The sequence below is a fragment of the Nycticebus coucang genome, chromosome 3 (genome assembly GCF_027406575.1).
Source record: "Nycticebus coucang isolate mNycCou1 chromosome 3, mNycCou1.pri, whole genome shotgun sequence".
Classification (NCBI taxonomy): domain Eukaryota; kingdom Metazoa; phylum Chordata; class Mammalia; order Primates; family Lorisidae; genus Nycticebus; species Nycticebus coucang.
This window is the reverse complement of record NC_069782.1, coordinates 149,066,040-149,082,713: the sequence shown is the minus strand read 5'-3', so window position 1 is coordinate 149,082,713 and position 16,674 is coordinate 149,066,040. Positions and strand designations below refer to the sequence as shown.

Sequence of the window (16,674 nt, the reverse complement as noted above, 5' to 3'; positions counted from 1 at the left end):
GCTCATCCCAAAGCACCAGTGTCCTCCTGGGTCCCAGACACAGGGCTAAGCCCGGCACGCTCATCCCACAGCACAGGAGTCCTCCTGGGTCCCAGACACAGGGCTAAGCCCGGCACGCTCATCCCACAGCACAGGAGTCCTCCTGGGTCCCAGACACAGGGCTAAGCCCGGCACACTCATCCTACAGCACAGGAGTCCTCCTGGGTCCCAGACACAGGGCTAAGCCTGGCACACTCATTCCACAGCACAGGAGTCCTCCTGGGTCCCAGACACAGGGCTAAGCCTGGCACACTCATCCCACAGCACAGGAGTCCTGAGAACCCAAGAGCCAGCCTGGGGCTGTCTTCATTTCACAGGTACAGAAAGCAAGGCCCAAGTTCACAACCAACCAGTAAGTGGCAAAGAAAAGCTCTGAACGTGCCTGCACACTTCACTCTGCACTTTACTGCCTCACTCAAGTGAGGACCTCAGGCAGGGGTGACAGTTGATCACTTCCTGTGACTCCAGCTAACATTCACTGAACACCAACCATGGGCAAGTCTTTGCTCATGCTGTGCGCACAGCACCCTCTTTCTGGACACCCCAGGTCACCGGTGACATACACGGACTCACTGGTCCTCTGGCTCTGGGATCTAGGTAGGGCCTAAGTGAAAGGTGTCCACCATGGCACCCAGAGACAAGGGCAGCAGGAGAGACATTTAGGTCAGATGTATGGGAAAGGGAGAATGACCTGCCTGGGCAGTGCAAAGAAGGCATCTGTGCCCAGGGGCAGTTAGAGAGCCCTTTTATATGGAGCCATGGCGGGTGGGCACATCCCACAGGTTGCCTGTCAGATTAGGGTCTTCTGGAGCAAACTTCTGGAGGTTGGGGCTAGCCAGATCCTTTGTGTCTTTGTTTTGGGAGGGGAAAGGGTCTGAGTGGGGCTGCCTTAGGCCCCCAGCACTATCTGAGCTGTCAGAGCTGCTGTGCTCTGTCTCTCCTGTTCTCGGCCGGTGTTTCTTCACCTGCCAGAACCTCAGAAGGGCGAGGCCTGAGAATCAGCACGGTATGAGGGCCCCATGGCCATTCTACGGAACATGGTGGCACGAGGTCACACACTGCCTGATTTTTATCCATTTCCCACCCCGTTGGTGCCTGGCCAGCACCCTGTACCAGGTGGATAAAATAAATGCTGAGGTTCTGAGAGAGGAAATAACCAAGGCCAAGAGCTGGTCAGAATCAATGTCAGGCCTTGAAGTCAAGTCTTTGGACTGCTAATCTCTGCAGAGACTAGCTCTCCACCAGAGCAGGCAGAGAAGGAAAGATCAAAGGAGAACAGAAATCATTTTTCGGGGGCAGCAAGAGAGACCTGCCATAAGCCAAGGTTCAACCGCCAATCCACATGTCTCATTCCAAAGAGAAGAACAAATAAATAATCTTATGTATTCATTAGAGGTCACGACTGACAAGTGAGTGTGTCTGGGGAGGACCTGGGATGGCAGTGGATGGACCTAGAAATGCCAGCAGTGAACCTTGACCCACAGGGAAGTGTGGTCAGTGGAGACTTTATTACTGCTGGACTCCTGCTTTCCAGAATAGTGAGTCTATAACTCAAAGGAAAGGTCTGTGCCAAGGACAGAAAGCCTGGAACAATAACAACTTAAGGAAAAACCAGATGAGCTAAAATCTGTCCCATCCAGCGTCCTCTGGCCAGCCTTCCTAAATAGATGACCTTGATAGTCTAAGTCTCGATTTTTTTTTTCCTTTTGGAACTTACCTTCCCACTATTAATTTAATAGTGTTTGTGCAGACTCCATTCAAAGCGAGGGCCAAGGACACCGCTACAAAACAAAACCGATATACAGAAAAGTAACCAGCTGGCTCTCAAATCAAAATCATCATCATTACATTGTAATATTATTTAATTAATAACCAGAGAAATAAATATGAACCAATACTTTAAAAATGGAGGTGAGTTTGGGTTATTAGAGCAAAATAGAATTAGGACAAGACTTTGGAGAATAACTTACAAAATTCCAAGCCCCTATGACATGAAATTTATCTCTCCTCCTTGACTAAAATTTTTACCATCACAGAGGAGCTTACCTATGACTTTCTGGCCTGATATGAAAAGATTTAATACCATGGCATGTAGAATTTCCTTTTCTGGTAGCAAGAAACATAACTTTTTTATTTCTTCCTGGCAACCTTCTCAGACATAATTCTAATCAGAGGAGCTGCTGGAACCCTGCTATAAACTAGAATCTTCCCACTGGATGATTATCTTGATATTGACTGTCACCTGCCCACAGCTGGCCACCTGTTATTAAACAAATCACTGTTTCTGAGGAGGCGAAGAATCCCAAAGCCTCACCAGGTTTTTAAGAAGGTCTCAGGTGCTGCTTTTTGCCATCTAAAACAAGAACTTCTGGAATACATTATTCAAAAATATACAGCATCAGGGACTTTCTCCAAGCACTTTGGAAAGACTTTGCTACATGCAGAACAGATTGTCCAAAGAGGGCGGGCAACATGAGTCACAGAGCTCTCCCTGCACAAAGCTTGCACCTTTCTCCTGTGGTTTATGGAGAGTTCACAAAAGACACAGTAATTTCCATCAATGTGACGGAAGGTCAAGTGCTTTGCAGAAGCAATAAACACCTATTGATGACCCATTCCATTGCTTTGTTGGACAGTAAAGCCTAGGAGCGACCATTTCCCTTTGGAGAATATGAACAGTTCAATGCTAGCTGAGATTTATGTAAGAAGGTAGCAGGGAAGGGGCACTTTCACAAGGAACTGCCTAGAGCAATTCATCACCCATCCAGGGCGACAAATGTGTTGTTCCACAGGGGGAAAGTGCTGTGGGGCGGCCAACACAGTCACTCAGGTCTCAGGCTGCAGGGGTGGGACAAAACCTACCTGCTTCTAACAAGTTGTCAGAAGTGGAGAGAATGGGAGGGACAAGTTCAAATGAATGCCCTTGTCATAGGGAAATAATTCCGGTCACCTGGGTGTGGGATGAGGAACAACTGGACGGATCTGAGTGTGGCAGTGAAGGGGGGGCACAGAGCTGGAGGGCAGAGCAGGAGCCAACAGCTCAGTGCTGCCATCGAAACACCATCGGGCAACAGCAGTGTGTAAATCAGAACTGTGTGGGCGGGGGAGGACTCAGAGAGATGCACAGACCCTGTTCTGCACACACAGAGCCTCCCTTCCTAAGTGCCAACTTCCCTCCTCCCTGCCAAGCTCAGAGCACCATGGGAAGGTCTCTCTTGCAGAAAGGAGAGAAAATCCCCTGGGCCATCTCTGCATGACAGTGAACAGGCTGTGTGAGCCCCCAAGGACTGTGCGCTTCTCTGTGTGAGGGTTGGCCTGGCTGCCTCGCTGCTGTGGTTTCCCAGTGGGGCTGGGCTCATTCTCACCCTGGTCCCAGCACAGCCTCTCTGGAATCAGCAACGCTAGCTGATTTTCCCCATCACCCCGCATGAATCTTAGTGAACTTCATACATAACTATAGTGATCACTTCCCCAACCTCTGAGCTTGATGACCTCATCATGGGTCTAAGGAAGCTGAGCTAGAAAATGTGTGGAGGTGATGTACCCACCAACAGCTAGCAACTTCCCTCTCTGATCCAAATGCCTACGGAAACTGGTGGCACTGTTTAAGATGGAAGTCATTTCTACATTCTGGAAATAAACTGAACTAATTAATATTTTCACGAGAATAGCACAACTGACCAACATAGGGGCTTATCACTGATGCCAGAGAGAAGGCTGTGCTGGGATCACACCCATGAAAGGCTGGATGAGCAGAAAAATGTACGGCCCCATCAGGGGCACTTGCTGATTAACAAAAACCCAGTGGATCTGGCATATAATTGCTGTTTTCACAGCATCTTACGGCACTGTGGGTTTAAGAGGAGAGTCAGGTGGACACAAGACTGTGCTCCATAAAGAAATTCAAAGCAACGTGCCCTGTGAGTCAGCCTGCAAGCTGCCAGTGTTGAGGGCACTGCTGGTTATTAGCCTTCTTGAAAATTAGAAGACTTTGTTGACTTTTATCATAGGAAATTTGGTCCTATAGTACTTTCATAACACAGACCTGATTATTCTGCAGCCTGAATTCCTAAAGCCTGGTGCTCACTCTTCTTATCCAACACCAGATGCACAAATGTGCCCGCTGTGCACATGTAGATAAAGGGGGCCCTTGGGGTGCAGGTTTGGAAGCCCTGGTCAAGGTCTGCCGAAGACACCTCCATAAAAAAGGAACCTGAGAACTAAACCCTCCTCACTGAGGAAGTCCTGAATTCCAGACAAATTTTTAGAAAATCTATACCTAGTTTTCTATCCGTGGTTTTTAAAGATCACTCCCACCCTCTACTGCCTTAAAAGCAGTGGTCTTTGTTAAAGCCATCTGCACATGGGAGGCTCTCATTTATTTAGGCAAACAGAACATCCAATAATTCTGCCTTCTCTGCTAACATATAGGAGACAGAATATGATGTTCAGTTTTGAAATGTCACCCTAAGGGAGATTTAGCTGAGAACAAAAAGTCTAGAAAAGGTAAGCCTGAGCCACTTATTACCAGGACAACAGCCCAGCTCCAAAAGCCAAGCAGTCAGTTACAGCCATAACCACGAAAGATAGTTCTGACCCACAGTCACTTTTCCTGGGACTCCATGGCAGGAAGCCACAAAATAAAGAGATTTCCAGGTCAGCTGGGAGGGCTCCCAAAAGGACATTTTGGGGGCTCTAGGGATATCCATACAAACGCTGCCTGACCACTGCAGCCATGTGGGAGAGAACACCTGAGCCCTTCTTACAGAAACTGACCATTCCCCACATCAGCTGAGGAGACTGAAACCATGTGAGCAAAACCCCAAATGACAGATGAGCAGCCTGGGGTACACACCTGACCTGGGGGTGGGGTGGGGGCATCTACAGGCCTGGCAGAGACCCACAGCTTTGTGCACAGCTGGAGAAATGAGCTAAGTCAGTTTCAAGAAACACAGGGACACTCAGTGATGGGCATCAAAGCTAGACAGTCAGATCTGGGGAACAAGCATCACCACAAGCCCACACCTCACACAAACCAGAGATGTGGGGCAGCCAAGACAAAGCCCAAGCAGAGAACCAGGCTGAGAGAGTGAGGGGACGAGGACAGGCACATCATGGAAGGTGGTCGAAGGGTCTCCCGTTGGTCCAGCTCCCCATTCCAGCCACTATGAGGCACCTGTGGGCCTTTTTTCCCTATTCTTGGATTCTGTGAGATTGCTTATTAAAAGCTCTGTAATTAAACCCATGATTTGTTTGAGCTAATGTGAAAGGAATTCTGTTCTTTTCAACTAGACAGGGCCTACCTGAGGCCTGGTAATCTAAGATGCGTTCTCTGTACTGATGCAGGGCAGGACGCCTTGGACTGCTCTACACACCACACCGGCAGCTCACACTCACTGCCTCACTGGGGAAAGAGGGCATGTTTTGCTACATTTTCATCTCCTCAAAGCCAAATAATTAACAACCATACCCTTCAGCAAGGACTCTCATTTTTCCTAATTTATGGCCTCAATGAATGGTAGCTCTATACAACTCCCCAAAAATAAAAACTGGGGTGAGAATTTGGATAACCCACGTGAGCTGTCAAAATATCAACCTAATTCAGTTTTCCATATGATTACAAAGCTGAAAACTTGCCAGAATTAATGTAATTTTGGTTTTAAAACAAAGCAAATGGTTTTGGCTATCTCTTGATACTGTCATTTACTCAGCATTTGATTAATAAGCAGACCAGAAAAACAGATTTAATCCTTAAATGTCAAATTCTTGTCACACGCAGGCATGGCTCAGCTTGGGGAGAATTTATAACAGTGGTGTTATAACCAATTACAAAGACTGCAGCACACTTAACATAGTAACAATTGCTCGACTGCCAAAATGTTCTCCCCCTGAAGATGAGTTATAGAGTGTTTTCCAGTTTGTATTTTATTTTATTTTATTCTTTTGCCAATTTTTGCTTTTCATCAATGCTGTTTGGTCAAGGAGTTCTGTGGTTGATTTCTGAATTGCCCGTAATGTGGGCCTATTAGCCAGAAATGTGAGATCTGGACAGCCAGTGGTGACAAATTTGCTTTGCCTTACACACGGCTCTCTGATACACAGACAGGCCATGTATTAACATTCAGCACTGCGGACAGCGACAACAGGCGGCCTCTGAACATTCCTGACTTAGGACTGCACACGGGCTCTTCCCTGGGCTTAAAGTTTATCCCGCCTTGTTTCTCCCAAGCTTATTTTGAACAAAAGAAAAATAAGTTGGGTGCAACTGAGATTTTTTTAACGTAACGATCTAATCACATTCAGCCCCATTCCTTAAAGCAGGAACTGTGAATACTCTACCTAAGAAGGCTTCCTTAATTTCAGTCTTGTCAGTTCGCCGGATAATTTTCACCACACAAATAACCGCCAGGGGTGTGAGGAAAGAAATGGCCTGGAAGAAATAACAAACAATGCCTTATGAGGACATCGGTTTGCTATCAGAAGGGCTGACTGATGATTAGTTCCCATTACCTTCGTGGAGATCCACCAGTTGCATGATCTTACTGAACTCCCGACCTCAAACGAAAAAGGATGATTTATATCTATACTCAGAGAATATACAGATTTTAAAAACTGAAGTTCTGATTGTAGGTTATAATTGATTTGTAATTGCCGGGAGCCATGTTTAAAGAGGTGGCTTTTAAAATGGAAAAGAATGGTCTATAATTACGATAAATCGTCTCTGCCAGTGACTCCCCTCTGCTGTCCTCCGCAGAAGGGGGAAAGAACCTTTGCTTTCCCGTTTCCATCTCTCTGGCAACATGAGTGCACGTGGGACTTAGTTAAAGTCAATCAATTCATTTCCTTTTGGTGTGCTTTTGTTGAATATTTATTTCTTCTGCAAAGCAGAGGTTAGTCCTTTTGTATAAACTCTGACCCACCCCCCCCTCCCCTGTGCACCGCATGAGACTCAACACACGTGCACTGAATTAAGCTGCTGGGATTCAGATGCAGTCAGCATTCATGAAGAAACCTACTATGAGGCAGGAACTGGGAGGCACCGTCAAGTCCAGGGGACTGTCTCCTCCAGGCTCAATGACAAGGTAATGTGCCCAGGGACACACACACAGGCCAGGCTTCGGAGATCAGCTTTTCTGCATCCCATATTGAGTCTTTCTTTCCAGCTTTCCATAATTAGTAAGGTGTTTTTAAACATTCCAGGAACCAAGGAAAAGGCATTTATATTACTTCCTTAGAATGACAACTTCTCAGGCTTTTGACATTAGAAAAAACTGAACATCTCACAAATGGCCTAGCAGTCAGTGGTGGGAGGGGCTGGGGGTGGTAACTGTTAACCAACTACTATTGATGCTTCTAGTAATCTTCATCTTTGCTCTAATGACATGTCACTTCCTGGAGAGGAGCTTCCTGATGGAACAAAGGCATGAATCAAAGATGTTTTTCTTTAATAGAAACAGAATTCACGCACATGAACAAAAGCTTCTGAAATAATTTTACATGCTCTACACACTTACTACAACCAGACTGCCAGAGCTCAAATCATCTCGGGGGATCCTCTTGGGGAACTGTCTTCAGAGACAGTTTATGAGACGCAAAAAAATCCTTCTGCTGACTTGCCAGTTTCTTCCTGATCACAAAGTGTAGTAACTAGTCTGATGAGCCTCCTTATCAGCTACAGCCAGGAATGACCTGGACTACTTAAAAGTCACATAAGACAGTCTCATCGCCCCAGAGGGTATTCCGAGGCAAATGGCACAGGTGCCAGAGGCAGATGTATGACAGGAGATTCTGACCTAAGACAGAGAAAGCAGAGAATTTACCCCAGGAGCTACTCGGAAAGGTTACACTCGCTCCCGAGTTAGACACTCCAGTGAGTCTGTGGAAGTTTCCACAAGTTCCCAGGTGGCTCTCATACCTAAATCACTGCAGGGCTTCTTAAAATGCTGATTCCCTCACATACACCTCTATGGCAGGTCCAGGAATCTATATTTTTTAATAATAGCATCTCAAGTGGTCCTGACACCGGGGCTCGGGAATCACACACTCAGAGCAACAACTGTTGGGGGAGTACATTTTTTCATTCAGAATTGGAATTAAAGGATGAACCCCCAAAGCCCACATGTCAGGAAAACAACTTGGTCCTGGGGCAAAACACCTCTAAACTGAGTCAAAGAGGAATAAAGAAAGAGCAAGTGCCCCGCTCTCATTCAGAAAAGCTGAAGGAATCAAACGCAGTGCAGAGGCCTTCCGCTCCTCAGACGGGGGCCTTCCGCTCCTGTGCGGCTGAGGAGGGACAGAGGGACCTGGAGGCGGGGGTGTTCATGGCTACCTCCATATGGAGGCAAAATGGGCAGCCAAATTTCCCCTTGTGCTGTTTTTTCTTTCTGCTAATGTTTCCATGGCAAAAAAAAAAAAAAAGGCAGTTTGAAAATCCTGGGATGAACCCATGTCAGAAGACAGTGAGTGGTGCTTATTAAATGGGAACTGAGGGAATACAATGAATCCCAGCCAAACACTGCTGCAGGAGGCCGGGAACACGGTGAACTCTCCCCGAGCTGAGTTTTGCCCACTTGTTGTGAGTACAGAGCTGCTGGCTGCACACACGGCAGACACAGTCACAGAGGCTGACATGGACTGAGAACCGATGAGGACCATGGTCTGCTCCAGGCACTTCACTCAAATTAACTCCTTCCATCCTCACTGCAAGCCTCAGGGATGGAGGCTCCTTACTTAATGGACAGGAAGCGAAAGCACAGAGAAGTTAAGCAACCGGCTGTAAGTCACACAGTTAATATGGGGATCAACTGAGGATTTGTACCTGGCTGCTCTGCCTTTTTAACCACAACGTCAGTGCAGATCTCACCTTAGAAAGTAAACATCGCAAAAAACATGCTACATGCTTTGTCTCTGAGTTGGAGGAGAAGGTAAGGAGGCTGGTTTCCAGGGCATGAAGAAGCACAGAAATGTCGGTGACGGCTGTTATGGCTTAACACCTACCACGTGTTAGGGACTTTATAATCCAGCAGTTCTCAGCCCATGGGCAGCGACCCCTTTTTAACAATGAAAATACATTGCGGCATTAGGAAGGTTGAGAACCACTGTTCTAATCCCTAGCCATTGTCTAAGCATCTAACTACTCTGTTAGGGAAAATATTGTCCCCTTTGCAAACTAAAGCCAGAGAGAAACATGAACACACAAGGGCACACGCTGGTGGAGCAAGGGTTCTCCTAGACGAGGCTGGGTTCGAGCCCTGAATCTCAGTAATCCCCTGGGTACAAAAGCTTCGTTTTACAGATGTGGAAACTGAGCCTCAGATGGATTTATGAATTGAACAACATTTTGGGAATTGCTAATTGTGCACACGGCACCCCCATGATGAGATGATCTGATGCGTGGGCTGAGGAGCTGGAGCTCTGGACAGATGCGTGTGACAGACTCAGAGTAAGGAGGGCCGGGCTCAAGGCCCAGCCTTGTCATCATCTCTGTGTCCTTGAGTCCCTTGAACTCTTCACCTTTGCCTCTCAGTTTCCTCCTCTGTAGAATGGGTATGATAATAACATTAGCCACAGCAGACTATTGTTGCTAGGATTTCAATTCACTAATGGCTACTGAATACTTCACACTAAGTGAAGGTGAGTGAAGGGTTCTAAGTCTGCCACCTCATTTCATGCTCTTAACACCCCAGGAGGGATGTGTTCTTAACGCCCACCTTTTACAGATACAGAAAGTGAGGTCCCAAGAAGGTAGGTGATCTATCTTCCAAATTTGCATAGCCTGTAAGTGGCCAAGCTGGGGATTGATCTGAGGTGGCCGACTCTGGAGCCCACACCAACTGCCCGCCAGCAGAGTCCCACAGAGCTAGTGTCCAGCAATGCTGGTTGTTGGCTAGTATTACACTGTTTTCTGAAAAAGACAGTCAATAAAAGGTCCAAACTATATACCAATAAAGGGGCATCAGGACCTGTTACCAGGCATACAGAATTAAAGCATTTTCAGTTCAAGGCCACCTGTGCCCTTACATATGAGGCTGAGACAGGGAAGAGCCTAATTCTCCCGGCAGCCTGGCCCATACCTTGAGTGACCAATGATGGCCCACCTGGTGCCTCCACCAATGAAACCGACACAGCAGGGACCGTCGATCCCCAGCCACTGCTGCCCAGAAAGTGGGTCATCCCTGGGGCTGAGGAGAGGTACAGGGCTGCCCAGGATGCCTCGGGAAGGTGACAACATGTAAAGCAGCACGTCTGCAGGGGGACGGACGAGGAGGCCAAGGAAGCCAGAGCAGCCCCCCATGTGGATCTTAGCCAGAGAAGAACCTGTCAGACAAGACAATGGGTTTGACAAGCATTTGACAGAGAGGTGTGCTGCAGAGTGATTACAAAGACAACTTCAGGACTGGCAGACACCTGAAGGCGGCCCTGCTGTGGTAAACAATTACATCTGTCACAAAGAAATGAGCTGTCTAAGACTTTTTAAAAGAGCCAAAAAATCAAACTGTCTGTCGTGAGCTAGCTTTGTCTCCTTTCCTTCCTTCCGCCCCCCACCCCCACCCCGCAGCCTCAAAACAACTTTATAAGCATCCTAGTCCAGAATAGAAAATACTGCTATCAAATCTCTCTCTCTCCCTGAGAATATATCTTCTGGACATGTCATAGCTAAAGCAAAAGGAAACAAGGGGCAAAGGGTAGGTCTTGGGTGGATTCCTGTTAAAAGACCAGGAAAGAAGCTGTGGACTTCCTGTCACTTCTTCACCTCCCTACCCAGTCTTACCTCTTCCTCAAAAGCGTTCCAGGGATGTTGAACTGACCAACATGTTCACGTCTGTACCTCTTGCAAGACTAGAAGCCGAACTCCCTTCAGACTTGTATCCTCACTACCTGGTGCCATGCTTTGCTGGTGGCAGGTGCTTCATAACTGTCTATTGCATTAGGTAATTGACTAACCTGAAACTGTCCTCCATCTGGGTTTATCCTTGCCTCCTTCTGTCTTTTTGCCCCCCAGATACAAACTCCTACTTCCCGGGTCTGGCCACCCCTTGTTCTCTGGGTCTGCCTTCACACACCTCTTCACCTCATGGAGGCCCCAAGGAGGCGTCACAGCAGCATGGCTCCCAATTAGGGTTTCATTCACTGCTAGTGCTCACGTCTGGGTCCAGCCACTGATGCTTGTGTGACTAATATCATTAGTTTCATTTTCTCCACTGGTGTTATGAGGTTAACAAAACTGACCTCAAAGATTCTGAGAAAGATTAATTGGGATGCTGTTGACAAAGTGATAAGCTCAGTCCCTATACCAAAGAAATGCTGGCTGTTGCTGTAGTTCATGATGATGATGATGACAGTGATGATGAAGCTCCCTCAAAGTTTATCTGAGCCTCTCCTCTGGCCCTTTCTAGTTCAATTCTGCATTAGAGTACATCTACCCCAGCATCCTGCAGGCTCCCTGAGGGTACCACCCATGTCGGATTCAACGTCCCATCAGCTACAGCCCCCATGTTTTCCTTACCCACAGCAGGTTCCCTGGAAACTCCCCTGACTGGACAAAGAGACAACCACATGTCTGCGAGATGACAAGAAGAAATGTACTGAAAAAGCAACAACTAATACTGATTGAGCTGTCTTCCTCCAAAAAGGAGGTTTTCAGAGATGTTCTGGTAAAGCCCACATGCTCAGCAAGGAGCCGTGACCTCTTTTGAATAAGGAAGCAGCCTTCTGGAAAGGCTGCCGACTGCTTGAGGAAATCCAGGAAATGTTAAGAAAAGATTCAGTGCAACTGAGAAGAAATCAGAGCCAGTTTCTCTGGTCAACAAGGAATCTTGGAATCAAACAGTCCCAATTGCACCTAACTTCCATGTTCACAGACATTGTCACTTGAGCTTATGGTGTCACAGTGACAATGCAAGTTAGGCAGCTTCCTGGTGACATAATTACCATTTACTCTGCACTTAACTCAACCGCCTAACCATTATTCTGTTAATTTTCTTGTTACATTTGACCAATTGGTTCCTGTAACATGCCCCCACACACAGGACTCCAGAGGCACTAATTACCCAATAAAAAAACATCTGGGTCGATACCTGCTGCTTTCAAAAACACCTTCGCTGGAAAGTTAGTTCAACCTTAGATTAAAACATTCCAACCGAAAGTAAAAGAGACCCCAGGATTTTATGTACATTACCAAATAACAAAATTTGAGCTTTCAAAAGAAATCATGGTATTTTAAATGTCAGAGAAAATATATGTTCTAAGAAAAACCCTTCTGCTAACATCTGGAGGTTTTAAAGGATCAAAGGCAGACAAATGATATATTAAACTCTCAAAACTCAGGAGAACAAATCTAATTTATGTGATGACAAAGTATTTTTTATCTTCGTGTTGCGGGTATTATGAATGTATCTACTGTTTTTTTCTTGTTTCATTACAGAAGGGCTTTAAATCTTGTGACCAAATGAATGAAATTCATCAAGTACTATTAACAAAATAAAAGGCTAAACTTATTTCATTAGGAGATCAGAGGGTATGAATCAGGGTATGTGGCTGAAAATGCTTCTGATCTCAGGAAGCACAGCCCTGAATACCTCCTCCACCGTCTACCCCTACCTCCACCAACAGGCAAATGGCTCCATCCTACTTGGGTCTGCAGCCGGTGGCTGTATGTATACTTCAAAACGATCCATTGTTCACAAATCTAGGACATGGCCACAGATTTCTTACACTATTCCATACAAACATTCACCTCCAAATTCAGAATATGAATTATTAAAATCTTGTGAAAAGTGGGGATAAGAGATAAATAGAAGCTCACCCCATTAAAGTTATTAAAGTCATTCAGTGAACTCATTAGGCACACACTGATTTCTTTATTTCTAGGATTTCTAGAAGATTTGAGCTGCAGCAGAAAAAGTCTGATTTTAATTCTCAGGTGCTAGAAATGCCCTACTCATAAACTTCTTAATTTCTTAATTTCCATGAGATTTATAAAACTCTATTTTGCAGCAGACAAGTAATTATTAAAAAGCAATGATAACAATACTTTAATGCTTGTGGGTTATAATGGGCATTTCAAACAGTCTGCAGACACAAAGATCTAACTATTGCTAATTAGCAAAATTTCCTCCCTAAAATCAGAAGAATCCTTTTCAAAATGCAAAAATGTCCCTTGTGTGCTCTATGAAAGTTCTGGAACAGTTCCCAGAGAGGCATAAGACACAGCAAGGGGTCAAGAGGAATGACCTCCAAGCTGTGCTATGAGGCTGCCCATCCAAAAGTTACATTACTGCTCCCTAACAAAGAGAGCTTGACTATTTCCCCTGCTCCAGAAAGGTTTGATGGCAACTCTCCCATTCTCCAGGGGTTAATTAGCATCAGCAAGGAGTAGCAGACGCTGCCCCCCCAACCCACCAGGCAGACTCTGGGCTGACAGCTGAGCTCCACAGCCAGCTGCTTGGATCTGGAGCTGCTGGTCACTGACTGGGACTCTGGAGAAGCTCCCTCCTTTCTCTTAGAGGAACGAAGTCCTGACAGCTTCCTCCCTAGGATAGTGGAATAATCCTCCCTTAAGCTTTCAGCAATGTGCCTGGCACAGAGGAAGTGAAGTGTAAAAGGCTGCAATTACCATACCCAGTGGGGGGAAAGGTAAAAATAACCCCAGTGTCTCCACCAACTGTGTGAGTGCTGCCCATTTATTCTACAAGGACAGAGACCCAAGACTTCTCTAGAGGTTGAACCACAGGGTGGTCTGTGACCAGCTAACATCAGATTAACACAGCCATCTGTTTGGCTGCCTCCGTTTGGCAAAATCAAGGCTTATGCTAAAAAGAGAAGGAAAAGGAAATTCTTGCCACTGGCTTCTCATCTTCCTTTACTGAAAATATGGGAAACCAGTTTGGTTCAGTACAGTTCAGATAAGCAAGTCCCTTCTCGTTCCAAAGTGATGGGCAATTACTACTTTTCACATGACCAAGCAGCTCCCATTGTAACAGGGAATTGATTTTGTCTTTTGGGTTTTTTTTGTTTGTTTTTTTTTTTTTTTAGAATAGAGTCGCACTCTCTCACCCCGGCTAGAATGCTGTGGCAACGTCATAGCTCACAGCAACCTAAAACTCCTGGGCTCAATCCATCATTCTGCTTCAGTCTTCCAAGTAGCTGGACAACGGTGCCCACCATGACACCCAGCTAGTTTTTCTGTTTAGTAGAGATGGGGTCTCGCTCTTGCTCAGGCTGGTCTCAAACTCCTGAGCTCAAGAGATCCACCTGTCTGGACCTCCCAGAGTGTGGGGATTACAGGCATGAGCCACCGCACCCAGCCAGAACTGAATTTTAATTTAACGGGCCTCTGGCCCTCTCCTCACAGACGGCCCACTGCCTTTAGCAGGGGTTAGAAAAGCAAAGGCAAAAACCCAGTTGGTTCAGACAGGGGGAAGGGTCAAATCAGCCATGAAATTGTGGTACTTACAAACATGAGGCGTGTAGGTATGTTGTCTGATTGCACCAAAGGATTTTTATAGAGCCAGATCTCTTCCGGCTGGATGACTCTCTGGAATGGGTCCAAAAACTCTGTGAAACTGAAACAAAACAAAGAAAACTGTGTGAAGGCTGAGCTCCCGTTGCTTCTGTATCAGCTGACAGTTCCCAAGGAGGCCCACTCCGGCACCCCTGGGGAGAAGTCGTTCTGGGGAAGGGTGAAATAGGCCACCCTGCTGATGGCCCCTGGCCAATTCAAACCCGGGAAAGGTTGAAAGAATGAGACTTTGTAGACTCTTCTGTCGCCACCCGCCAGCAAGGACCAGTTCTGTGCACCAGGGAATAGCTGTGAGGGTGACGGCCAGGCTCTAGGGACTTGTGGTTCAGCTGGGCAAGGCCATGCCAGTAGCAGTGTGAGAACACAATGGACTTGAGTTGGGACAAAAGTGACAGAGCAACTGGCTTCACTGGGGCCAGTCCAGTTCTATCCTTCCACGTTCCCCAGGAAGCACCACAACCGGGGAGGAGGGGGGCGAGGGGGAGGGTAGAGTGAAATAAAGAGAGAGAAGATGGGAGAGAAATCCAGGGAGGAAGAAAGGGACGAGGCAAGGTGTTTCCTGTGTGGACATGACAGCTATGGGCATCTACCTCCCCACCGCCACAGCCTCCGACTCCGCTCACACCCTGAGGACCCTGGTAGTGCCTTCACCGCTGGGCGAGGAGTGGTCGTGGCCACCAGGAGAAACGTGGAGGATGGGGAGCAGAGACAGTCTGCTCTTTCAGATCCCGGCCTTCAGGGCCCTGCCCAGTCCCTACATGGGAACACAGGTCAGCAAGTCCCCAGCTGGAGAACATGGAAGGACAGAACTGGACTGGCCCCAGTGGAGCCAGTTCAGACCCAGCTGGAGACGGCAAAGGGGGCCAGGTCATCAGGAGCTTCAAGCGCCAGGCTAAGGCATTTCTGTTTTGAGCCGCTGAGAGATCTGGCAGAGAAGCGAGGGGTAGCCATTCAAACAACGGCCCTGGTGGCGGTGGACGTGGGAATAGGCAAAGCAGAGGAGGGCGGGCAGGCGGGGCTGGGTGACAAAGTACCCCCGGCAAGAGATGGCCGCAGAGTGGAGAGAAGGCGACATGAAGAACAGCCTTGGGCAGGCGGGGCTCCCGGGGACGGGGGCCCCATGAAGCACCATGAGCTGCGCAGGGGTACAGAGGAGCAGGGAGGAGCTCAGCTTTCCCCTCCTCCTCCAGGAAACCGTCTCTCGGGCCGGCAGTCCCAGTTCAACCGTGACTTCCCACAACTTTTTCAGCACTGAAAGTCCTGTATTCCAGGAAAGCCCCCAGCCTCAGGCAACTGAGACCATCATCACCCTAAAGCCGTCCCAATCCCCTGACAGAATCAGGGGTCTCACAGGCTGTTTCTATCCCTGACATGGGACCTTATATGATTATGATCTGTTTGTCCCTTCGCTCCCCTCTGAGGGTGGGGAGGGCAGGGGCCCTTCCAGTCTGTCCAGTAGAATAACCACACCACATGGAAACTCAGAAACTACAAAGTTCAAAGTCCGTTGGGGACTTTGAACAGAAGCCACAGAAAATATTCTCAATTTGATCAGCCTCACACTCTGCTGCGTATCTACAGAGACCTAAAATCCACCTGCCCTGTGCGTCTCTCCCTCCCTCCTGCCCTCTCTCCTTCTCCCCACTCCTTCAACTGTCAGATTTCAAGTCCTAAAATTCTGTGTATTGATGTACCTTCAAGAAGAACTGTTTGCACGACTGTCCTGCTCAGCACTGTGCGCGCAATGCCTCTGCCAGGCACATAGGAGTCACTTGTCTCTATTTGCCAGGCGGCTGAATGGACAGTGCCAGCATCACAGAACCCAGCCAGCTCTTCACCAGTCCTGAACCCAGGGCATTTTTACTGCAGAATCTTATGTAAATTCACTGAGACACAAGGAGAAAAGACTCTGACTTAACGCTCCTCGTTAATGACTCTTCCGCCCACTGCAGTACAGCTCTCAGGTCAAACGCAGCAGTGTTCGAATCCCAGCCCCACCTCTGTAGCTCTTGATGAGTCCTGTAACACTTCCGAGTCTCAGTTTCCTCATCTGTAAAATAGGTACACTCTACAGAGTTGGAATGAAAATTAAATGGAAGACTGTATGGACCATG

The 16,674-nt window shown here is 47.4% G+C and overlaps 1 protein-coding gene across 4 annotated transcripts in view; it reads right to left on the bottom strand.

The window, feature by feature from the left end:
- Nucleotides 1-16,674, bottom strand: part of PLPP4 (phospholipid phosphatase 4) — a 128,453-nt gene that overhangs the window by 65,494 nt on the left and 46,285 nt on the right. For 2 of the 4 annotated variants that reach the window (XM_053585802.1, XM_053585803.1), the window contains exon 2: nucleotides 14,495-14,603. In XM_053585802.1, the coding sequence (XP_053441777.1) occupies nucleotides 14,495-14,603 (109 nt within the window). Of the gene's footprint in view, nucleotides 1-1,756; nucleotides 1,821-6,378; nucleotides 6,470-14,494; nucleotides 14,604-16,674 lie in introns of all 4 variants that reach the window. The other 2 variants (XM_053585800.1, XM_053585801.1) reach the window with 2 other exon arrangements.